Source organism: Plasmodium gallinaceum (assembly GCF_900005855.1).
Source record: "Plasmodium gallinaceum strain 8A genome assembly, contig: PGAL8A_v1_152, whole genome shotgun sequence".
NCBI classification, from domain to species: Eukaryota; Apicomplexa; class Aconoidasida; order Haemosporida; family Plasmodiidae; genus Plasmodium; species Plasmodium gallinaceum.
In genome coordinates this window covers 1,213,428-1,239,341 of record NW_021628316.1, presented here as the reverse complement: position 1 = coordinate 1,239,341, position 25,914 = coordinate 1,213,428, and the positions used below count along the sequence as shown (strand labels likewise).

At 18.5% G+C, this 25,914-nt stretch overlaps 10 protein-coding genes across 10 annotated transcripts; 3 read left to right on the top strand and 7 right to left on the bottom strand.

The window, feature by feature from the left end:
* Positions 1-1,347: 1,347 nt before the first annotated feature.
* PGAL8A_00531300 (perforin like protein 2, putative) lies at positions 1,348-4,521 on the bottom strand (the record flags this gene model as incomplete). Its single annotated transcript, XM_028674156.1, has 1 exon — positions 1,348-4,521. One exon carries the CDS (start codon positions 4,519-4,521, stop codon positions 1,348-1,350), a length of 3,174 nt encoding a protein of 1,057 aa, XP_028530537.1.
* A 2,169-nt stretch (positions 4,522-6,690) lies between these two features.
* PGAL8A_00531200 (cell traversal protein for ookinetes and, putative) lies at positions 6,691-7,284 on the top strand (the record flags this gene model as incomplete). Its single annotated transcript, XM_028674155.1, has 1 exon — positions 6,691-7,284. The coding sequence occupies one exon, from the start codon at positions 6,691-6,693 to the stop codon at positions 7,282-7,284; it is 594 nt and encodes a 197-aa protein (XP_028530536.1).
* Positions 7,285-8,535: 1,251 nt separating this feature from the next.
* Positions 8,536-9,180, top strand: PGAL8A_00531100 (protein of early gametocyte 3 male development gene, putative; the record flags this gene model as incomplete). The annotated part of the gene is made up of 1 exon (XM_028674153.1): positions 8,536-9,180. One exon carries the CDS (start codon positions 8,536-8,538, stop codon positions 9,178-9,180), a length of 645 nt encoding a protein of 214 aa, XP_028530535.1.
* A 1,165-nt stretch (positions 9,181-10,345) lies between these two features.
* PGAL8A_00531000 (conserved Plasmodium protein, unknown function) lies at positions 10,346-12,451 on the bottom strand (the record flags this gene model as incomplete). Its single annotated transcript, XM_028674152.1, has 1 exon — positions 10,346-12,451. The coding sequence occupies one exon, from the start codon at positions 12,449-12,451 to the stop codon at positions 10,346-10,348; it is 2,106 nt and encodes a 701-aa protein (XP_028530534.1).
* A 1,337-nt stretch (positions 12,452-13,788) lies between these two features.
* PGAL8A_00530900 (signal recognition particle SRP19, putative) lies at positions 13,789-14,199 on the top strand (the record flags this gene model as incomplete). The annotated part of the gene is made up of 1 exon (XM_028674151.1): positions 13,789-14,199. The coding sequence occupies one exon, from the start codon at positions 13,789-13,791 to the stop codon at positions 14,197-14,199; it is 411 nt and encodes a 136-aa protein (XP_028530533.1).
* Positions 14,200-14,893: 694 nt separating this feature from the next.
* PGAL8A_00530800 (glycerol-3-phosphate dehydrogenase, putative) lies at positions 14,894-16,651 on the bottom strand (the record flags this gene model as incomplete). Its single annotated transcript, XM_028674150.1, has 5 exons — positions 14,894-15,058; positions 15,309-15,611; positions 15,724-15,855; positions 15,964-16,422; positions 16,607-16,651. The coding sequence occupies 5 exons, from the start codon at positions 16,649-16,651 to the stop codon at positions 14,894-14,896; spliced, it is 1,104 nt and encodes a 367-aa protein (XP_028530532.1).
* A 612-nt stretch (positions 16,652-17,263) lies between these two features.
* On the bottom strand, positions 17,264-18,079 carry PGAL8A_00530700 (conserved Plasmodium protein, unknown function; the record flags this gene model as incomplete). The annotated part of the gene is made up of 1 exon (XM_028674149.1): positions 17,264-18,079. One exon carries the CDS (start codon positions 18,077-18,079, stop codon positions 17,264-17,266), a length of 816 nt encoding a protein of 271 aa, XP_028530531.1.
* A 774-nt stretch (positions 18,080-18,853) lies between these two features.
* Positions 18,854-20,569, bottom strand: PGAL8A_00530600 (serine--tRNA ligase, putative; the record flags this gene model as incomplete). The annotated part of the gene is made up of 1 exon (XM_028674148.1): positions 18,854-20,569. The coding sequence occupies one exon, from the start codon at positions 20,567-20,569 to the stop codon at positions 18,854-18,856; it is 1,716 nt and encodes a 571-aa protein (XP_028530530.1).
* Positions 20,570-21,550: 981 nt separating this feature from the next.
* PGAL8A_00530500 (conserved Plasmodium protein, unknown function) lies at positions 21,551-23,248 on the bottom strand (the record flags this gene model as incomplete). Its single annotated transcript, XM_028674147.1, has 1 exon — positions 21,551-23,248. The coding sequence occupies one exon, from the start codon at positions 23,246-23,248 to the stop codon at positions 21,551-21,553; it is 1,698 nt and encodes a 565-aa protein (XP_028530529.1).
* Positions 23,249-24,711: 1,463 nt separating this feature from the next.
* PGAL8A_00530400 (conserved Plasmodium protein, unknown function) lies at positions 24,712-25,776 on the bottom strand (the record flags this gene model as incomplete). Its single annotated transcript, XM_028674146.1, has 1 exon — positions 24,712-25,776. One exon carries the CDS (start codon positions 25,774-25,776, stop codon positions 24,712-24,714), a length of 1,065 nt encoding a protein of 354 aa, XP_028530528.1.
* Positions 25,777-25,914: the final 138 nt, after the last annotated feature.

Here is a 25,914-nt window from a genome sequence, read left to right as displayed (position 1 = left end):
TTTAAATTAATACATATTAGTTATTTTATTTAGTTTTTTTTTTTTTTTTTTTTTTTTAATATGACTTCCTATAAAAATTATATAAAAAAACAAATATATATATACAGTGTTAATATTTTTTTCAATTCATTATTGTAAAATTTATAGGAAATTATTATTTTTCTTTTTACCAAAATTTTTCTGAATTAAATAATCTTACAAGGATATAAAAAAAACATTCATATATACTTTTAATTTTTGGGAAATATTAAAAATATTTTCTACACTATTTTTACTAATTTCTGTGACCATAAATGTAATTAAATAATGATACTCCTATGCGTAAACCATAAATTGTTATAAAATAATAAAATTTTATTAAAATAATTAGTGGAAATTTTATACTTTGTATCAATTTTTAAAAAATATTTTTATGTTTTTTTTTTTTTTCTTTTTTCTTTAATATGAAATATTCTTTATTACATTTTAAGCTCAATAAATTATTACTTTTTAGAAAACTGAATATAAAAGATTAATAATAGAAAACCACAAAAAACTTATATATTTAAGTTATTGGAATATATTTCCTTTTGATTTTATTTATTAAAAAAAAAATAGACAATAAAAGATATTTATATATTTTAAAAATACAATATTAATATTAAAATGTACTATGAAAGTATGATATTCATATTCATCATTTCATTTTAAACATTTCTATGGTGACAAGAATTATTCGATTTATTTTAATTTTGCATAGAAAGTTATTTCCAAATAAAAGATAATTGATTTAATTTTAGAATACTTTTAAAAGTTAGTTAAATAATTTATTTTATAATTGCTTAATTACAAATTTTTTTTTATATTTGATGCATTTAGTATAATTTTATTTTTTAGATATTGTATTACATTAATGTTATAAAATTTTAAACATATTCATATATTATGTATAGTGCAATATGGTAATAATGATTTTTTTTTTTTTTTTTTTTCTTGGGTTAAAATTTATCTGTGACAATAATATAAAAGTTGAATTATTCCAATATTTATGATAAATAAAATATCCATTGCTATATAATTTACTCTAAATATATTGCTTAAGAAAAAAAATGAAAAAATTATTAAATTCTATTTACCAACTAATAAAAAAAAAAAATAATAAAAAATTTATAACAAAATATATATATTCTTTATAAGTAACAAAAATATATCGAGGAAATAACCAGTGAAAAATATGATGAAATGAATAAAAAAGAAATATAAAAAATTAAATAGAAAAATAAATTCACAATCATAAAATAAAAATTAAATGATAAAACATTTCTAAAAACAAGTATTGAAAATAAATTATAGTATCTAAAAATATATTTATTCATTTTTATTTGTTTTATTCTCTTCAATGTGTGAACGACAAACTGCTATTATAGCTAATGAGTGCATATCTGCTCTAAAAAATGATAACCTAGTATTGATTCCTATTCCCCCTATCTCACAGCTATTGGTAAACTTTGAGCAATATAAAAAGTTATTTCTAGTACTAGGAAAATTAGTATGGAACTCTAAAGAAAAACCAAATACTAATGTATTATTACTAGGACAGGAAAAATTCAGATATCCATCTTCTTTAAATTTACTTGGAACAACATATCCCATATTTTTTATTTGACTAAATGTTTGTATATGTTCTAATCCATTTGTTGTTCTGTCTACACAAGCAACATATATCATACTCTGTTTAAATTTACTATTTTGTAAAACAGCAGAGCAGCTGGTTTGGCCAGTACGGCAAGGATATATATCCACATTATTAGCAGAAGATGATCCCATACCTTTCATTAAAGCAAAACCAAATAAAATAACCAAACCTCTTGGACAGGTTGCTGTCACTTTAGGAGATTCACCTTGTTGAACTACTTGCGTAATAAATTCTAATGGATTATTTGAGCATAAACCCCATATTCTTGTATCTGAATAATTATTTTCAAATCCATTTCCACTACAAGATTCCTTCATTTGCTCACAACTAATCATACCAATAGTATTGCTTAGTTTTTTACTTTTATAAAAATCTAAATTTATGGAAAAACCCATCAGAAGACTACTTCCGATTGGGCATGTTAATAAGCCAGGTGGAGGCCCAGCATATAATTTTTGAGTACACTTTTCTAGATATTCACCTATAGACAATACACCATTATTATATTTTTCCTGATCAATAATTCTAACACCATAAGATAAGCCATAAAAAGTTAATGCATCTTTATATGCTTGTATCATATTGGGATCTTTCATAAAAAAGCTAAATGGTAACAGTTTTGTTCTAATAGGCATTGAATTTCTACCAATAGAATTAACCCATCTTTCAAAAAAAGAAGAATTTTCTACATCTAAACCAGGATTTCCACCTAGAATTGATATATTTTTTGATATATTAAATTTGGATAATATGCTTTGAGTTTGTTTACTAAAACTCGAAGATAATCCCATTTTATGAAAATAAAAATTAAAGAATGGTTTCATACTTAAATTATTTTCTTTCAATTTATTATATTCATTTTTATCTATATTCATTTTTAGTATAATTTTTCCCCCTAAATAGATTTCGTGAGCTACATGAGTACCATGAAGCTTAAAAAAAATTATCCATTTATTTACATTCTCTTCACATTCAGGGGTATTTATTTTATTTATGTAATCTTCATAAGTACATAAACTACCCTCTTTTAACCCATCAAATGTAGAAGGCAAATTATTCAAAGCTTTTTTAAAATGATCCGTAAATTTCCATAATGTTGTAGTTGGTATCCCCGTATAGTATCTTAAGCAGTAAATTTTCATCAAAAATATTACATTATTTTGTACTTTTAATTTTTCTAATGCATTCTTAAACTCCACGGAAGCCGAGAAAGAATATGGAAAAATTGATGCTGTACTTACTTTAACATCTGATAATAATTCTAACTTATATTGCTCTAAATTTCTTATTTCTTCTACATTTCTTGATTGACTACATGAATGTTCAGGAATTACCCAGGGAGTTGATCTCTTACTATCATTATTATTATTATTATTATTAATGTTAATATTATTATTATTTAAATTTATCTTTTCAAGGTTTATTTGAAGTACTGGTCCTCTGAATCCTGGGTCAATATTTAGAGTAGGATCTCCCTCTGGATTCCCCATAATTATATCATAACCTAATCCAAGATATTTTAAGGATAAATGAGTGTCTGGATTATTTAATTTTAATTTAGAATAAATATCATTATTTGTATTATCTGGTTTCTTGTTCTTATTATGTTCATTTTTTTCTTTATCTTCAATGGATTTTATGTTTTTATTATCTATATCGTCAATTAAGGCATCTTTTAAGTCAAAATCTTCATAATTTTCTTCATCTATTTTCTTTTTCCTTTCAGGGTTTTTATTTTTTTTTATTGTACATACAATATTGTCTGGTTTATATCCATCTTTTAGTATATCTAATAGATCAGAATCATCTATAACATAATTTTCATTATCTTCATTTTCTTTTGAATTATTGTCTTCATCATCAGTATATTTTATGAAATTTAAATTATTATTATTAAATACTGATTTTTTATTTATTTTATTGTTTATTTGATTCATGTCTCTATGAGCATATTTATTTATTTTTCTTTTTTTTTTGTTATTTATTGGATATTCTAGTTTAACATACTTATCTATTTCGAAATAATTATTACCTGTATAATCATTGGTAATATTACCTAAAAAAAGAAGATTCAATTTTTCCCTTGAATTTTTCAGACTTTTAATTCTGTTTTCATCATTTATTGTATAATTTTCGTGCAAGGAAATATTTTTTTCTTCTTGAGTTTTTTTAAAATTGCTATTAATTTTATCACCTACATTAGAATTATAATCTGTATATTTATATAATATAGGCTCAACAGTTTTTTTTTTTTTTTTTGAGATGTTCTTACATGAAGCTTCATTAGTTAATTGGTTTGGTTTTGAATTATTTATCACTTCATTATCATTTTTTTCTATAAATCCTTTCTTATCAGATTTTTCCTTTTGTATTTTTCTGCAATTTTTTTCTGTTATTTTTTCACTATATAATTTATCATATTTTTCGTTCTCATTTTTCTTAAATAAATCATTTTCTGTATTATGTTTATTTATAAGCATAAAACTAGAACCGATTTTTCTGCTTTCTTTTTCAAAATTTCTTTCTTCATGTAATTTTGCTTTTTCATTGATATTATTACCTTTATCAAGCACATTTCTTAAAGTTTCAGTATTACCATAATTGTATAATGCATTATTTAACAATTTACTGTAATTATTTTTTAATCTTTTATTTTTATTAACTGAATTTAAATCTATTATATATGAATTTTCTTCGTTTATGATATTCGAAGAAATGAAATTTTCTGGAGTTACATCTGTGACATCTTTTTGGTAATTAAGTAAATTACTATTTATTTCACAGTTTATATTTTTTATAAAAAAATAAAGTAGGTGAGAAATAAAAAATTCTATGAGTTTTCTCATTAATTACAATTTATTTTCTTAATATTGAGTTAAAAATATATTATATAAGGATCCATGTTTTTGTTTTTGCCTTCTGCTTCATTAAAAAAAATCAATATAATTTTTTAAATGACAAAAAAAATTAAAGAAATTAAATATCATGGTATTTAAAAGAAATTGTACTATGCATGCCTTAGATAATTTAAATAAAAAAAAAATTACATAAAAAAGTTTGTTTTCTTTAAAGGAAAAAGAAAATTAATAAATAAAAAGAAAGAATAAATACTATTTTCAATATTAGTTATGTCTATATTATTGTTAAGACAGATTTACATATATATAATATGCTTGTCTTATGAAAATTTAAAAAAAAATACTTAAGAGAAAAATAATTTTTTTTTCTATTTATAACAGATTGTGTTTTTTTTTTTTTTTTTTTTTATTAAAACTTCGTCATCATAGATTATTTTTTGAAAAATAAAGAAATAATGGAGAATAAGTACTTAAATTATACAATAATTTTTTTTATCTCAAAAAGCTCTAAATTACCTATAATAAATAGTATTTTTCGTGTCTGTACATAGTTTTTTTTTTTTTTTTCTATTTAAATTTAAAATAAGCTCATTATAAATACTATTTTATATTCAATATAAAATATTTTTCTACTTAAACACATAATAAAAAAAAATACATTAGTTTAAAAAAAAAAAAATTAATTGGAAAATATCGTGCCTACTTTTTGTTATTCACAGTCTAATATTTTTTTACTGTGTTTTTAAAAATGTTATAAAATAATGATTAACATTATGAAAAAAAATTTGCAGTATAAATTTAATAGTGTTAAATGCTTCATATAAAAAAAGAAATATTTTATATTATCTCAGTGTAAATACAAAAAAGTGTGAATATATTTTAACATTAAAGGTTTTATATCTCTTTTTATTATGTTTTATGATAAAGAAGCTCTATACTCTTTTTTAGATTTATTCATTTGTAGTTGTTTCATTTTTCATGCTCCTTTTAATTTTTAAGACGTTTCAGCCATAATACTATATATTATTGATTGAAGATGCATAAGTTTTCCAAAAAAAAAAATTACCTCTTTTTGTGTGTAATATATTTTAAAAATATGATAGTAAATTATAAATTGCCTTCTATACAAAGAAGCTAAAACCTTTATGAATTTTCATAATCAAAGGTTTTATAAGTCATAAACCAATAATAAAATTACTTCATAATGAATGTTTTAATTAAACACATAATTACAATAAAATAAAAAAATATATTAACATTAGACAATAAAAATAAGGTGATTAGCTATTTTTAAACTGACTTTATCCTATTTTTTTTTATTTTGCATAATTTTTATCCCATATTTTTAATTTTTAAACGAAATATAAAAATTTTTTTAATTTATTCTGACACAGAAATTACAAGCTATTGAATTCCAACCATAGAATTTAGCAAAATTGTTAAATAAAGTAGCAATCGCTAGTTGTATTGTGCATGTTACAAAATTATTTCACACTTTCTTAAAGTTAAATATGTTCAGGACATAAAAATTAATATCATGCAAAAAAATAGAGAAAAATAAAGTAGTTATTTTATTTTGGTTCAATGAAATATTTATTTTTTTTTTTTTTTAATCAAGTTTAAATTTATTTATAGCTAATTTATAATATTAATAAATTATATGATTACAACAGTAGCTTCTAAGACAACATAAAAATGATATTAATATGTAGAAATATTTTTATACATGTAAAAAAAATTAAGGTAGCTATAAAAAATAAAAAATTTGAACCTTGTCAAATGTTTTGCCAATTACCTGAACATTGAAATTATGCATGTAAAAAAAGTTTCAATCTTAAATTTAATTTTTCTTTTTTTTTTAAAAAATATATTTTTTTTTTTTTTTATATATTATTATTTAAATTATTAAAAAGAAGAAACATATCATAACAGAAAATAACATTTTCTTGCAGTTTAAAATATAAAATAAATTTCACATAAAAGTTTTAAGTTAAAATTGAAAATAGTATAAATTTAAAAGAAAAATTTTGTAAGTTGTCTTTTTGTTATTGCTTTTACTTCTTTATTTTTTTTTTTTTTTTTGTTAATATTTTATAGAAAACATATTTTTTTAATATACTTTTTTAAAATTTCATTTTTGAATTACATATATAAAAAATGAATCAATTAAAAAGATTATCCATTGTATCTACTTTTCTATTATTTTTTTCTCTATTGAATGTATCATGTTTTAGAGGTAACAATGGAACTAATGTAATATCATCGCTTCAGAATGAAAGTCAAATTTATGATCACTTAAATAATAATATATCTTCATTTATTTTACAACCCCAGTCTTTAGAAAAGATTGGTAATGATTTGGCTGATACTATTGCTAATGAAATAGTTAGTGCGTTGCAAAACGATTCAACATCATTTTTACAAGAAAAAGTTATATTTGATATAAAAGGACAAATAAAAAGACACGCAAAAGAAGTATTAAAAGAAGTTGCAAAAGCAGGAATACAACCAATAGAAGAAGTAGTAGCTTCATCAGTTAAACCTCCAACTATTTCACCTCATGCATACCAATTATTAAAGCCAATACTAAAATCTCTCTTTAATAAGGTAGAAAATTCCATAAAGACAGATGTACCTGACACTATATGGGATTACGAAGGAGAATCATCAAAAGAAAATGAAGAAGGAGAAGAAGAAGAAGAAGAAGATGGCTTTGATGAATTAGCAGACAGTATGATTAATGAAAGCTAATTTAAGCATATTTTTAATATTAAACAAAATTTAATTTTATTTTCTGTTGATATTTTGAAAAGTTTTTAACTAATATGATTATGTGCTAAAACGAGATTATGGTTTAAATAATGATTTTATCATTTTTTTTTTTGTTTTTTTTGTTTTAAGTTGTATATAATTCTTCTTTTTTTTTCCTTTTTTTTTTTTTTTTTTTTTTTTTGTTATTTGATTATTTTTTGACGTCCTATTTTTATAACAAAAAATTTATAATTGATATTTGTTTATGTTTATTTTCATTTAATTTTATTTTGTTAATATTTTTCTTTTTAATCAAAATAGACAGATATAATATGAAATAGGTTAACATTTTTTAATATTTTAAAATTATTTATGTGACTTTTTTTAATAAAAACAAAAATTAAAGAATACTAAAAAAAAGATTTATAAATAATTGAAGTGCAAATAAAATATCGTATTAATATTTAAGAGTATATATTATAACCCAAGAATATTTTAGACAAGTTACTATTTATATATATATTTCTCGATTAATATGTTATTTATTAGAGTAATATAATTAAAGTTATTAAAATTAAACAATTATACTTAAGTTATAATATATGAATGCTATGTAGCAAACAAAAAAAAAATACTACCTTTTTTTATCTTTATTTGAGCTAAACAAAGAAATAGATGTGTAAAAGGCTTAATAAAATTTCTAGCCATTATAAAGGAAAAAAAAAAATTAAAATACTTTTTTTTTTTTTTTTTTTTTTTTTTTTTTTTATGTATGTAATCCTTATTTTATGTATATTTGAGCTTTTTTTTTACATATTACTAATTTAAGATGTACTAATTGTTAAAACAATAATTCCTTTTATGTTGATAGAAAATATCAATTTTGTAATTAATATAAAGATAGATCTTAGAAAAAAAATAATTTTCTAAAAATAAAAACAAATCCAATAAAAAAATAATATATGCGTTTATATTTTATTGCTTTAAAACATTCATTATATTATTTTAAATTTATACTTATTTATATGTTTTTGGTATTTAATAAAATTTTTTTAGTGTGAAATTTAATAATTTATATTAAGATCTTAAGCTTCTGATTTTGAGACATTAAATTTTAATTTAAAATCTTTTAAAAATTAAAGTATTTCTTTGGATAAACAACATATATATATATAGATTTATTATTTATATATTTTTTTTATGTTTAAATAAAAATAGCATAGGTTTTACTTTAAAATGAAGGATTTTAAAATGTCAAAATTAAATATCTATGTTTTTTTAATTCTTTATTTGAGTTTTCAAAATATATATAAATGTATTAAAATAGGAAAACAACAAAACAAAGTGCATAACAATAACGTAAGATTGGAATCAAAATTTGATAATTTGTCTTCAAAGTGGAGTAATAAAGGATATAATTTTATGGATCTTTTAAAAAATGGATATTTAAAAAATAAAGGAAATTTAGATGATGTGAAAGATAACCTAGCTGATGAATTAGCTAATAAAATACAAAATAAAATAGAAGATTATTTAAAAGAAGAAAATAATATGGGTGATATAGAAAACTTTACTGATGAAGATTTAAATGATTTGAAAATTTATGTTAAAGATATTTCAGAATATGTTGGTTTGAAAGCAGCTGATTTATTAGACAAAAATTTAGAAGAAGCACTTAAACCTATTTTAACAAAGAAAGCTTTTGATAGTTTTGAAAATAACTTAAATAATAAAATTATAGACGATGTAGAGTATGAAGAAAATCCAAACGATGAAAATGTAAATGAAGAAACAGAAACGTTTGTAAATGAGTTAGTCAATGACTATGAAAATAATCAGCTTGATTCATTAGATCAATATGAAAAGGAAATAAAAACACACAATAATTTAGACTAGAATAAAAAACTAAATAACCCTATAGATAATGTAATATTATAATGATCCAGATATAGTATAAAAAATTTACATATATATGTGATGAAATTGATTTATGTTTTAAAAACATAATTTGTTTTATTTTTTACTCTGATATATGTAATATTCTTAAAGATGAATTTTAATAATACATAACAAAATTAATTTTTTTTTTAAGTATGTATTTATATCTCGTTAAGTATAGAAATATGAGAATTTTTTGAATAATTTTTTTTCTTAATTTATGTATGGACTCGTTAAACTATTTTTTTTTTTGATTATATTAGTTATGCAGTTAATGCAATTAATTTTATCTTGTTATCTTTGTATATGAACTTTATACATATTAATGAATAACATGAAAAAAAAATAACTAAACGAAAATTTCTAATAATACAATTTCTTCAAGACTATATATTTGGTATATTTAAATTTTTTTTTTTATTTTTCATTTTTTTTTTTTCACAAGTAAGAAGGAAAAATATAAAAAGAAAATACTTAATACTTCAAGAAATAAGACAAAAAGAAAAACACTAAAAAAATTTAGACTTTCTAATTTTCTTATCATATAAAAAAAAATTTATATATAAGAATTGTAAAAATTTACAAAAAAAATTATGTAGAATTTTGATCTTTATTTATATATCTTTTTCTTATGATTTAAGTCACTAAACATTAATTACAATGCAATATATAAAAAGATAAAAAATATAATTATATGAAAAAAATTTAACTATGTCAAAAGAGTACATATGTATTTTTATAAGATAAAGTTTATTACACAGAAAAATCTAAAATTATGCTTAATGTGTGCTATATGCAAAATACTACGAATATGTATAAGTTTTAGTATTGTTAGTTTTGGTTTATTAAAATATCTACAAAAATATTTAGAGATTTCTGTATACACATTGCATTTATATGCTCTTTTTATTCTATATTTAAAAAAAAAAAAAAATTATAAAAAAATAGAGTTTTGAATTTTTTGGGATTTATTTTTTATTTTAAAATTTATGTTATTTATATATAGTAGTTGTATAAAAGAATGTACAAAAAAAAATTCTGTTTATTTTATGATAGAATTAACAACAAAGAAATTTTAATTAATAAAAAAAGAAAAATAAAATAAAATGATAAAAATGAAAATTTAATTTTTTATTTTAAGAACATTAAAAATGTATTTAAGAATCGTTTGAATAGAAATTGTTATCAAAATTTTATATAAATTATGAAGAGGTAGGAATTTGAAAAATGTATGATTTACTGTAACAGATGCAATATTGTAAAAAAAAAAATAACATATAAAATATATTTTATCATGAAATGAATTTTTTTTTTCTAAGCATTTGAGAGATCCGAAAATTGGGAAAATATAAAAGAAATACGCGAAATAAATTTTTAGAACAAATGTAGGAAAAATCAACAAAATTAATTGTGGCATGTAAATTAATAAATTAATGGAAAATTTTATATAAAATGGTAACTTAACACTTTCTGTAACATTTTCTGTAATAACAGATTTTAAAAAGGAAAAAATTAACTTTACTGTTTCGTTCAATTTAATCTTTTTTTTAATAATTTTTGATAATTTAATTAATAAATTACTTCTATGAATATACTGAAAATCACAATCATCATTTTGTTTTACCCCTTGTTTCTCCTCATTTTTTATTCTTATATTGAATAAAAAGTACAAAATAAAATCAACAATATTAACCAAAATTTTTTTTAAAATACGAACCAATATTGATGATTTGTAATTTTTTATAAATAAAAATTCGTGTAATTTTTCACTAATATTAATTATTATAACAAACAGAATAAAATATTCATACAAAAAAAGGATTTTGTTATACGTATTAAAAAAAAACAACAAATTTAAAAATTTTAAGATATTAATAAACAACCAGTACTCTAATAAAAAGGAAACGTCGTAATAAAATATATTATTTTTTTCATTTTTTTTAAATAACTTAGTTATCTTATAATCACTTTGTTTGTTGCTAAAAGGCTCAATAGGTTTCTCGTTTTTAATTTGTGGTACTAGTTTATTTTCTGAATTATTTTTAAAAGAAATTTTTTCTATCTCTTTAATTTCATTTCTTTTTTCAACATTTGTATTATTTTTTTTTTTACTCTTTTTATTTACTTCTTCTTTTTTTTCTTCATTGTATTGTTCTTTATCTGTTACTTTCTTTTTGTTTTCTTTTTCTTCTTCTTGTTCTTTTTTTATTTTTTTAATTTCTATTTTTTTATTATCTTTTTTTATTTCTCGATTAATTTTAGTTGTTTTCTTGTTTTCCTCTAATTCATTATCAATTCTTTCATTATCAATACTTTCATCATCAATATTTATATTACCACTTTCGCTATTTATCGGATTGTCATAAGCGTCATCAGTATTATTTGCTAAATAGTTGTTTTCTGATAAAGAACTGATAACACATTCATTTATATTTGGCAAATAGATATACTTAATAATTATTATTAGTGAATAAATTGACGGAAATGGAAAAAAAAAGGAATAAATAAAAAATGAAATAATAGAAATTGAAACAGTTTTTATTATAATAGTATATAACAAAAGACTGACTATATAAGGAAATATATTAAACAAAAATTTATTTATCTTAAATAATTTTTTTATGAATAATTCGTAAAAATTAGAAATTCTAATTAAAAAGTATTTTACTACCCCTGCATGAACAAGATAAGAAAATGCTGATAATACTGTTATTATATATATTATATATTTTTTTGTTTTGTAATTTGAATTTAAATAGAATTTTTTTAATTTAAAAAATAGCAATATCATATAAGGCTCAATAATAATGAACCACAAGAAAAGTAATTTTATTAATGATATTAATAATATTCCATATGAATCTAATATATTTAAAATTGATCTAAAGGAGATAATAAAAAAAAATTTTGTATTTTCAAAAAATTCTAAAAATAAAGAAATTATTTGTTCAATTTTAGTTTCATTATTCGTTTCTGAAAAAAGTGGATATAATATATGACTAATTGCATCCTTATATTTATTATTATGTATACTATTGTAATTCACAATATCATATTCACGATTGTTCTTAAAATTGCTATCATCGTCACTGCAAATTTCATTATTTAAATAGCATTCACTGTTTTTTGAATATTTCAAATTAAATTTTTCATGTTTTACTTTTTTAAATAATACTAAAATAATACTAAATATGGATACAGTTAAAAATAAGAAATATTTCTTAAACATTTTAATTTTGGTATTATTATTATTATCATTACATTTTTATAATATATAAATATCAGCATAAAAATATTTATATCAATTCTCTAAAACATACAGATTATTTTTTTTCAATAATTTTTAAGAAGTTCTTGTGTCTTCATTTTTTTCATTAATTTAAAATCAAATATATATTGAATCTACTTTGTTCAAAAATATTTCAAAATATGTAACATAAAATATAAAAGTTGTTTATTGCTTAAATCATATAGTGATTTAAGAAAAATAAGAAATAGGTAAAAAGTATATATTTTTATATAATTTTTATTATTGATAGTTTATTAATATATACTAATATTATTTACGTTTCATATCTCATAATTCATAAACATACATTTATACGTATATTAAAATAATGAAAATAATAAAATAATTTTAAAATAGAAAAAATCATTTATTTTACTTAAATTTAAGATTTAATAAATTCGTTTTTTAGTATTTGACAAAATTTTTTAAAGTTGAAATAAAAAAGTTCATTTAAAAAAAAAAAAATTGTAATTTAAGTATTCAAAGGAAATATACACTCTTATTTTTTTTTTTTTTTTTTTTTATAATTACTTTATTTTATTTTAATTTTTTTTAATAATTTAAAATCACAAAATTAATGAAAATTAACAAATAAAAATATTAAATGAAAAATAACATATTCTTATGAACTACACATGAATACCTTTTTATATTTAAAAATAATAATTATTAAATATATTTATTTTTAAAGATATTTTCTAAATATTCCATTTTTTTTTTCTTGTGATTTATATAAATTCAAGGTTCATAATAAATATTACCTATAAATTTTTTTATTTTGAAAAATTAGATATATTTTTTCATTTTTTTTTTTGTTATTTTTGACATATTGTAAAAAATGGTCAATGAAAATTAAAGATTGAAAAGATAATGTTTAGAAAACTTACATTAAATATAAACTTTTGAACAGAAGCTATTGATTTAATAATCTATTAAATTGTCTTAAGATAGGCTCTAAATTAATAGAACAAAATATAAAAATAAAGATGTCATGAATAATTTTGTGTTTTTTTTTTTTTTTTTTTTTTTTGGTTGCTAAATACCTTTCATTTATATTATTATTTATTTATTAATATTTTATATACATAAATTTGCAATTATTCAAAAAAAAAAAAAAAAAAATTAGAGTTAATTTTTTTTTATGATTTTAATAAAGTTATTATCATATAATAGTCTTTTATATTTTAATTTTCTTATAAATATAATACTACGGAATAATATTTAGAATATCTTTTTTTTCAATAATAAAATAATTTATATAAAAGTGTAAAATAAAAATGATTAAACCAGAGGAAAATGTAAATAATGAGAGTTTGGAAACCAAGGATGTTTCTCGATGGAAAATAATTTACCCTAATTATATAAATAAAAAAAAAAAAGTGAAAGAAGGAAGAAGAATAAATTTAAGTTATTGTGTGGATGATCCTTCAATTGAAGAAATTGAATTGGCATGTAAAGAGTTAAACGTTTCTTATTATGTTGAAAAAAAAAAATGTTATCCAAGAGATTGGCAAGTAGAAGGTAGAATAAGAGTAAAATTACCAAATATAGAAGAGCAAATTTTAAATAAGTTTGATTTAATGAAAAAAATCGGAATAAAACTACAAACAATAAAGGTAAATAATGAATCTAATACATCAACTAACCAAAATAATTTAACGAAGAAGAAAAAAAAAAACCAAAGATAAAGACAGAATTTACAAAATTTTTTCTGTATGAGTCATGATAAATTTTCTGTTTTTACATATCGAAATTTAAGAAAAAAAAAAAAAAAGAAAAGAAGAAATTAATATAAAATATTGAAAAAAGAAAATATGAAAAATTTAAATTTATAATTTATTATTTATTAACATATTTTAAGCTATTTTTTTTTTTTTTTTTTTAATTTATGTTTTTTAAGTAATATATATATTTAATTTTAATTTTTATTTTAAATTCAAACTTTTTTTTATATTGTTTTTTTTTAAAATTACATATATATATGTATAATTAAAATAGCTTTACATAAATTCTTTTCAATGAGATGTGTATCTTTTATATTTTTACGTTAAATTTTTATAATTATTTATTTATAAAAATGATGTATTAAATATTTGTTGACTATATGCTCATTAAAAAATTATTAGAAAAATTTTTAGTTGAACCTTTTTCTTTTGAAAAGAAATATTGGATACTTATGAAAAGTGTTTACATACAATTCTCCATTTACAATATATTTAATTAGTATTATCAATATGTTCAATTTTTAATAGATATAAAAAAAAAAAAAAATAATGAATTTAAAATTGAAAAATGTAATTATGAATTATAATCATAATCAACAAAAAGAAATAATGTCAAGGAAAACTTAAATTTTATTATACATTATTTGTTAAATTTTTATTAGAGGTTTAATGGAGCCATTCTATTATCCATAAAAGTTTTTAATAAATTTAATGGTTCTTCTTTTTCAAAAGAAATTTTATGAAGAATAGTAAAAAGCGGAAAATCTTTTGTCAAATCTTTTTCTCTTATCATCTGGTAAATATATTTTAAAGTAAGTGTTCCCTAAAGAGAAAAAAAAAAAAAAAAAAAAAAAAATTATGAATATCATATTCTATGAATTAACTACATAAATATAAGTTTATCGCTTCATTACATTCTTATTTTAATTTATTTCTCAATTTTCTAAAAATATTAAATATATGCGTCTATTTACAATATTATATTTTTAACTTTTATTCATTTTTTTTTTTTTTTTTTTTTTTTAAATATTTATATACGAATAAATATATTTTTTCTAAATATAAAAATTAACCTGTAATTTTTGTCCTTTTAATATTTCATTCTCTAATTCTTCCCATGACCTTTTTTGCTTGCATTTTATAAATTCAGCAGAACATTTTGCATTTCTTCCTCCCAAAAAGGATGTAATAATATCAGCAAATCCACAACTTTCAAAAAATATACTTTCATTAAAATTATTAAAAAATATTTTTGCAAATAATTTTGTTTCATTAATACCAATTCTTATTATTGCTGATTTAGAATTAGGAGAAGCATTTAGACCATCGCAGAAACCAGCTGCTAATGTTATAATATTTTTTAAAGCACCACATATCTAAATAATTAAAAAAAATAATATTTATATTAAAAAGTATTTTTTTTTTTTTTAATTTTTTACATTTTTATAAATTATAATTTATTTTCTTTTTTTCTTTTCATTTTTATACTTCAACTCCAACTGTTTCATTAACACAATTTATTTTAAAATACGGTAAATCAAAAACTCTCTGCCAAATTAATAAAACATCCCTGTCATCCCCTCCTATTGTAGCTTCAGAAAATTCTTCCATACCAACATCCTATGATGAATATGGAATTAAATATTTTTTTTTATCATTTACTTTTATAAAAAAAAAATATATATACAAAAATATATATATATAAGAATATATTAATGTTCTTTTTACTTTTGCTATGTTAGCTCCTGATAAAGCACAACATGGAATATTTAAAAAGTTGCTAATAACTTTAGAGCAAAGGTTTATTTTATTATCTTTAATAATAAATCCTTTTGTTAAGGAAATGGCTTTTACATGTTTTGCTATTTTAATTGACTTGTTTTGGTGTATCATAAGCAATACATTTTCCAAATACTGACAAGGAATAATAAAAATTAGTAAATCAGCATGATTAACAACTTCAGCTATATCACTATATGCAACAATATTATGTGGTAAAGCAACTCCTTTTAAATACTTTAAATTTTCATGTTTCTGATTTATTATGTCTTCCATTTTTTCTCCATCAAAAACTTCATCTCTAACCCATATTTTTACTTCATTTTCAAATAAGTAATTATTCTGAGCATTCGTCCCAACAACCTTACTAATTGCACTAGCCCAATTTCCACTACCGAGTATTGATATCTATTAAAAAAAAATTTAGGAAATCTATATATTTCACTTTATTCATTAAACAAAAAAAAAAAAAAATTTATATTTTTACTAATTATCTTAAAACATATATACTTAAAAAATTCTTTTCATTTTATGAAGAATCATAGTAAAAATATATAAATTAAGAATAAAAAATTTTTTTTTTTTTTTTTACTTTCAGTGGTCCATCTTTTAATTTATCAAAAAGATTTTTATACATTTTATATATAAATTTGAGAAAAAAAAGTGGAATTCTTGAAGTTAAAAATATAACTACCTAATATTTTTATTATCTATGTATTTTCTATGCATTAAATTTTTTTTTTTTTTTTTGTTATTTTATTTATTTTTTTAAATATTCTTGCATGGTTTCTTTTATCAATATTTTTATAAGAAAAAAAAAAATATATTTGTAATTACAATTGATAGAAAAAACAATTTTGTACTTAATTTAGGGAATTTAATATTTTCTTTTTTTTTTATATTTTGTTATTTATTTATTTTTTTTTTTTAAATTCTTTATTTTATAATAATATTATATTTTCTATTAATTTCAATATCACCGTTTGTATTTTAACACAAAAATTCATTTTGTTATTCTCTACTCCTAGGAATTATTTTGATCAAACATCATTGTATGATTTAAAAATTATTTTTTTTTATGTAAATATTTAAAATTTTTCTTTACTTTTTAATCTATTTTATGAATTAAAAAATAATCTGTTCGTAAATTTTTATAAAAATATATTTATTTTCAAATAAAGTTTTTAACTCCATTGATAAAATTCCTTTTTTTTGTTTAACCTTTTTAGAATATAAGTTTTTATTTTCATTAATCATCGACATTAATTGAAATTTTCCTACCTTTATACAGTTGAGCCTCACTTATTAATAATAATAGCAAATTTAATATAATAATAGAAATAATAACCTTATATTGTTTAAATACCCATACTGGTATTAAACATTTTATGTGTAATAAATAATAATTTAATAATAAGGTTAAATACGATAAAACTAATAAGAATAAACTATCTCTAGGAAAATTTTCACACAATGATGTTGATATTAAGCTAAAAAATATGGGTATTAAAGAAGAAATATAACGTAAGCTATTATATAGTCCTTTGTATTTTCTATTAGGTGGTATTGCGTATTGAATTAGTTGAAGTAATGAATTAAATCCCCCATTGAATGCTAAAAAACAAGAAGAAAAATAAATTTCTAATGTTAGTATATCTCTTATATAGTTTTCTTTATCAATCTCTGGTAATATATGAATTAATACTACTCCACTTGAAATAATAAACAAAAAAATATAATGCATAATTTTAAAACATAATGGAACTGTATATGTTCTTCCTTCAATAGGTAAAAACTCAAACAGTAATTTATTGTGGCTATCCTTTATTTTTATATCAGCAAATTTTTTTTCTATTAACTTGCTATTAAAGTAAATATCCCTAACATCATCATTTAAATTTAATTCCTCATTATGAATTTTTTTTTTTTTACCATCTACTTTGATATTTACATATTTTCTTTTGATATTATAACTATATTTATAATTTAATTTAAATATTTTGCAATTGTTAATATTTTGTGTAAAATATGAATTTACACCATTTTTCCTGAAAAACTTTATCATATTATAATATGAGAACCATTAAAAAAAAAAAAAAAAAATCAAACTATATAGTGTATTTTCAAAATTTTTATCCAATTATTTCATTCCTTTTTTTTTTTTAATTAATCTTTTTAGAAGTAAAAGGAAAATAAACTAAAATTTATAGAGTATATTTCTTATATGTGCTACTAATAGATATAGATTAATTTCTAATAGATTTATAAATATTAAAAAAAAAATAAAATATATATAAAAGAGGCAAAAAAAAAAAAAAAAGTCCCAAAATTAGCATATAAATATTAAAAAAAAAAAAATATAAAATATATTTTATTTTTAAAAAAAATTAATGTGTATCTTGGAAAAATAAAAAGAAAACATAATACTATAAATATGAAAACATTTTCCTTTTTAAATAATAAATGTTTACTCTTATAATGAAGTGTATTAATATAAAATAATAAATTTTTTTTTTTTTGTATAATTTTAAATTAATAGAAATATGAGTATATATTTTATTAAAATATATATGGTAATACTATTTTTATTATTTTTTTTTTTTATTCATAAGATATTACGTGTATTCTTATTTGTAGCCGAAAAAAAAAAAAAAAAAAAGAAAAAAAAATTTTTTTTTTTTTTTAAATATTAATTTTTGGAAATGTACATAAATTCTTGACGAAAAATTATAATAATATGAAGAGTTATAAAAAAAAAATGAGAAAAGAAAAAAAATTATTTATATATTTAATTACAGAAAATGTAGTATGTATAAAAAAGAAAAATGTTATATATGAATTATAAAATTATTGTTGATGCATTCATATATTTTCTTAAGGGCTTTGGAATATTTAGTTGAATTTTGTCATTTTTTTCCTTATTTTGAATTTGATATTGCTCTAATATAATTGCTAAAACTCTTCCTACTGCTAAACCAGATCCATTTATAGTATGGCAAAAAAATTTTTTACCATTTTCTTTAAATTTTAAATTTAATTTTCTTGATTGAAAATCTAAGCAATTAGAACATGAAGATACTTCAATAAATCTTTTTTGACTAGGTAACCAAGCTTCTATATCATAACATATTGATGCAGAAAATGGTGTTTCAAAAGAATTTAATAATACTAGTCTATAGGGTATTTTTAATTTTTTTAAAATGTATTCACAGTGTTTAATTAATTCTTTATAATAATAAAGAGAACTCTTTTTATCAGTAATAGCTATTAATTCCACTTTTTCAAAAATATGTTCACGTAATAATCCTTTTGATGTCTTCCCATATGTAAAATTTTTTTCTATTCTGAAACAGGAAGAATGGCTAACTAATTTAACAGGCAAATGATCATGATTTATTAGAGAATTTTTAAATAAATTTAATAAGGAAACTTCACTTGTTGGAATTAAATAAGCTTCTTCATTTAAAATTTTATAATTTTTATTAATTTTAAACAAATCATTTTCAAATTTTGGTAATTGTCCAGTGTTCGTTAATGCAGATTTTGCTACAATTACGGGAGTTTTTACATAAATATACTTAAATTTATTTACATGGATATTTATCATAAAATCTATTAATGCTTTTTCTAATTTTGCTATATTATTTACTAAAATATTATACCCAAAACCAATTTTATTAGGTATATTTGAAAATATATAATTGTTATCGTACTTTTTTATAATATCTTCATGAGCCTTAATTATAGCATTTTCATTAATTTCCATATTTTTCACTTTATATGTTTTAACAATTTTACAATCGTTCACTGTTTTTCCTTGTGGTACATTGTTCAATAAAATGTTTGGCATTTTATTGAAATACTTTTCTATTTTACATTTCAAATCTGACATTTTTGTTTCATTATCATAAATATTACTATTAATTTCATTAATTTCATTTTTAATATGCTCTATTTCCTTTTCACAATTAATCTTAAAATATTCCATTTTATCACTTTCTTTCTTTTGTTTAGAATTTTTATATTCTATAACAAAATGATTTGATTCATTGTTGTCACTTTTTTTACAACTATCATTTTCTGAACACAATCCATCTTTTTCGCTTTTAGTTATATTTGAATTTTCAATTTTTTCAATATCTTTATTTGAATAATTTTTAGAAAGCATAAGATTTTTAACCTCATCTGATAATATTTTTCTTTTATTCCTTAAATTGTTTCTTATTGTCTCTAGTTTATTTTTTTCTTCTATTAGTTTTTTTAATATTTCAACAGTATTTAAATATTTTTCCATACCTCTTTTTCTTAAATTTTCTATTACCTTATTTTCATTTATTTTTAATATTTTAAGACTCATACCATATTCATTATCTAATGTATCAATTTTATCATTATGTTTATTCTTGAAATTAACTGAATGTTTTTTAATTAAATTCAAAGATCCCCATTTATTATTATACAAATTAATAAATAATTTTTTTGTGTTTTTTCTACACTTTCCAAATAAATAATGAATGAATAATATATTTAACAAAATTAAAGTTTTCACATGCATAATACATATTTAACATTTTGTCATAAAGAGGACAGAGATTATCTCATTTAATATATTTATTATACACATACATTGAATTATTTTTATAAAACAAATAAAATTTTATTGAATATTTATACTTCTCTCTGTTTTCAAAACTAATTTCTTTTCTATTCATTAGAATTATCTAGATATATCTTTTATTCGAAATCTCATTAGTATTTAAAAAAAAAAAAAATTAAAAATAAATTATAATAAAATTTCTAAAAAATTAAAAGAAGTTTTTAAATTTAAAAATAATAAAAAACTATACGATATAGTTAAAAATAATAAATATTTAAAATATTATTAAAAGAATACATAAAAATAATAATAGTAAAAATAAAAATCCTTAAAACATACAAAAAAGGTATAGGTAACAACTGTAATTAAAATTTATGAAAATGTAATAAATTAAAAAATTCAGAATTTTTAGAAGAAATTAACAAATTTTTATTCGTGTTTTGTATTTTCTTGACGTTTTTATGGATTATATTACTAAAAATAATAAATGAATTATATTATTTACATGCAACAAACATAAGAATGTTAATTTTTTTATTTTTTATCAAAACAAATTTAAATATAATTTATAAAAGAAAGAATAAAAATATGGAAAATTTATTATAAAAATGATCATAAAAAATGAAAAATAAAAAAAAAAACAATAAGTAAATAATTTTTTTTTTTTTTTAAAAAATCAAATATACTTTACACAAAGATAAATATAATAGAAGAAAATAACTTATAACAATATTATATTTATATATATATATATATATAAATATATAGATATGGATATATATTTAAATTTATTTTTATTTTTTATATATGCAAATTTTAAAAAGAAAATTTTAGTAGAAACATAATTAAAAATATTATACAATTTATATTATGTTTTAAATATATGTTTTATTATATATATATATCCTTATATTTATTTTTTTTTTTTTATAATTATGATTATGAAACATCTTCTACAACATTTTTGAAATTTGAAAAATCTTCCATTTCATCCATATCTCCAATTTCAGTAAAATGAGAAATTCTCTTAAGTCTATCAGAAGGCTTAAATAAAATCATCATAGCAGTTAAAATAATTAAAAATAAAAAGCTAATTATTCCTTCACTTATATAACATTTTAAACTCCATACTGTATTATCAACATATACTATTACTATTATATCAATAAAAAATGCAATGATTGAAAATATTAGAGTAAAAATTAAAACATTAAAAAATTTCTTAAACATATTTAATTTTTCATATTGTTTATCTTCATTTAATTGAATAATAATTTTGCTAGTAGAAGTAAAAACCCACAGATAAATTATAAAATAAATGATAGTTACAGGAATGATACAAAAAAGAAAATAAACTGTATTAATTTGTGAATCTGAAAAATGCAAATCTATAAATTGCTTTATAAAATCAAAAATAATAAAAAAAAAAAATAAGACTTTTATTTTAGTAAATGTTTTCCTATCAAGGGTAGGAATAACTAATCCCCAACCTAATGATCCTAATAAAATTAGAAGGTAAGAACAAACGTTTTTCAAAATACTGGAGCATACTGATAGAAATAATAAATGATTATTTACCTTTGCATATAAATTATATACTAGAAAATATAGAAACAAAAAGAAATTTTCCATTAAATATAAAAATATACAAACTAAAATCCAAATTTGAATTTTTATGGTAAATTTTTTATTTTTGATTAATAAATAAATCCATGTTAATAAATAAATAGAATATGTTATCATACAAAAAACATACAAATTTAATTTAGATATTTTGTCTCCTGGTAAATATCCATATTGATTTAAAATATGAATATTTCCGTGTAATTCTAATTCATAATTTTTACTATCTAAACAATTTGATAAAAATAATGCATAAATATCTGTATCATTAACTTTATATACAAACTCATTTTTAATTTTATTTAAAAATTGTTCTTTATTTATTTCCCTTTCATCTGATGAATCACTGTCATTTTTAATTCTATCATTAATAAAATAAACTGGCAATCTTAGTGAATACATGTCATTTTCATCCACATACCTCTTCAAATACCCTTTATCAGGACAAACATATTTATCATTCCCATCAATGCCAGTTTCTTGCATTTGACAACATACATCACTATCTTTCGGTAAATAAAATTTATTAAAATCTTTTTCTTTCATAATAATTAATTCTAAAAATAATTCTGATGATTCAAGGGATTCCATCTCTTTAGAATACTCATATTCTTTTTTTCTACGAAGATAAGGATTATCTTTGTATAAATTTATTTTAAATTTTTCTTTTTTATTTTTTTCATCAGTGTCTTCAGTATCATCTTTTTTGCTCTCATTTAATTCATTGTTATTATTCTCTTCCTCTTTATTTTTTTCTATTTCAAAACTAAAATATTTCGTGTTTCTATTATCAGTAGTACTTATACCTATATTTTCAAAAACAGCATGAGGTTCCTTAAATTTCATATCTTTTTTTTCTCCTAATATTACATATGGAGAATCATTTTTTCCAAATATATATAAGCCTTTCAAAACATAAAGAATATAGTAAGTATTAATTTTTTGTCCATCTAATTTTATTAATTGACAATTAAAAATTCTTAAGAAAAGAAGGATGAGGAAAAAAATAAACATAAAATTTTTAATTTTAATATTAGACTTACATATCATCATTCTATTTTACAAAAAAAAATAAAAATATATATATATAAAGAAATAAAATTAAATATTAATAATGAATACACTTTTAAATTAAATAAATTACATAACAATAAAAATTATAAAAATTTTTAATGTATATTTTTATATAGTTTTTTTTTTTTTTCTTTTTTTTTTTTTTTTTTTTTTTTTTTAATAATAATAAAAAAAAAAAAAAATAATAATATGAACGTTATTTATAACTTCGCATGTTGCAAAGGTTAATCATATTCATTACACATAGCTTTTTCAAAAAAAAAAAAAAAAAAAAAAAAAATTGATATAATAAATATATATTTAAAATTTCCATTTTATGTATAAAATAGATACATTTATTATATAATTGATTTTTTTTTTTTTTTTCATCTTTTAATAAAATGAAATTTTATAAAATTGAATTACAAGTATATTTTTTATTAAATTTAATGAATTTCTCATACACCTAATTTATAAAAAAAAAGTTTACAGCTATTTATTGATAATTTTTTCTTAAAAAATAATACTATATATGTTTAATAATAAAAATCATACAGTAATAATAATTATAATAAGAGGCAAAAAAATAACAGTAATTATTATAAACTTTTATTTAGTCTACATTTATTTGAGACGTGGAATTATTTTTATTTCATAAATTGTATGACATAATAAATTATGGAACAAAAAAAAAAAAAAAAAAAAAAAAAAAAGGATAAGTCAAATTGTAAATTAGTAATAATACAGAGAAAATTTAGTTACATTTTATATGTAAAAAATGAAAATTAATTTAACATTTCTATAATATATAAAAGTATTTTCTTTTTTTATGTATTGTATTTTTTAATTTTATTCATTTTATTACTTTTCTCTTTTTTTTTTTTAAAAAAAAGTTAATAATTTTGTAAAAAAATATGAAAAAATATGAAAAAATATTGACGATTAATATATCATTTCACAAAGAAAAATAAAAAAATAGATACCCTAACAATATTTAGAAGGTGTAAAAATAACGATATTAAATAAGACAAAAATTGAAAGAATAAAATTATATAACAACGTTTATAATATGTTTATTTGATTCTAAAAAATATATTAAAAATAATGCGTTTATGTTCTTTTGAAGATATATTTTTTAATTTTTCTTTTAATAGCAAATATTAGCAACTTTATAAAACAGAAAAGAATTATAAATATTTAATATATTAAATAATATAAATGAAAAGTAACAAAAGTTTTATATTTAAATAAGTAAAAATCCACATTAAGGTTTTATTTTGATTATATAAATCTTTCTATATTTTTTTTAAGAATTAAAAAAAAATAAAATGAATTTAGATTTTTATAAAATATAATATATAATAAATATATTTTTTTTTTTTTTTTTTATGCATAACTAATGTAGTTATTTTATTTATTATATATTAAGGTAGTAAAAAAGGTAAATCGTAGTTAGATATTCCATTCCCTATATATAAGGAAGCATAAAATGGGGTATTAAGAATATGATAAAAAATATAACCAGGATACAAATGGTTTATAATAGAAATTTTACTTAATTCTTCATTTATTTTGATATTCCACATATTTGTTGGATTATCTGACTCAATAGAATCTAGAAAATTATTTAAAAAAAAAGTGTCATAATTTTTAATTTTATCATATGTTAAATTTTTAGGGTATCTAAAATGAACCCACGATGTTAATTTTAATGCATCTAAAATGTTTAATCCGCTAAAATTGGAAAATTTCACTTCTAGATTGTTAGTAATTTTCACTGAGTTGTAAGGTATTATAAATGCTTCTTCATCTATTTTTCTTACAATATAAGACAATCTTTCAAGTTCTATAACATTCTGATTATCATCCTTTTTATTATTTTCATTTTTTTCTACCATTTCATTTTTATCTTTAATATTTTTTTCATTTTTATTATTATCATTTTCACTACCTTCATTTTCATTATCATCATTTTCATTATCATCATTTTCATTATCATTATTTTCACTATCATTATTTTCATTATCATCATTTTCATTATCGTTGCTTTCATTGCTTTCATTTTCACTATCTTCGTTTGCACTTTCTTCATTTTCACTATCTTCATTGTTTTTTTCTTTTCTCATTTTTTTTTTATCATTTCTCCAATAAAAACTATTTGGTGTTCCGTTAAACAAAGTAAAAGGTGTTTTTTTTTCAATGTTTTTTATTAATGTATCATTTCCTTTTTTTATTTCGTGAAATTCATAATCATTATTACAATAAAAAAATTTTTTGTTTGGAAAAAAATCATCATAATTAAAATAGTAAGTTATATAGTAATCATTTTGAACTCCTTCTATTTTCCCCCATAAATAAATTTCCTTCTTTATTTTGTCTTCTAAATTAATCATACCATAAAGTAAACCCAATTTCTCTTCATCATTAAAACATCTATTAGATTCACATAAATTTTCTAAATGAAAATCCAAATTTTTTAAATTAATCATTTCAAACAAATATAAAAAAGGAAATTTTATTTTTATTTGATATTATTTTTCTTTTCATAAGAAAATATTTCAAGGATATATATGACTTTAAATTTTTAATATAAAATCATTAAAAAACATTTGTAGAAATAACTTAAC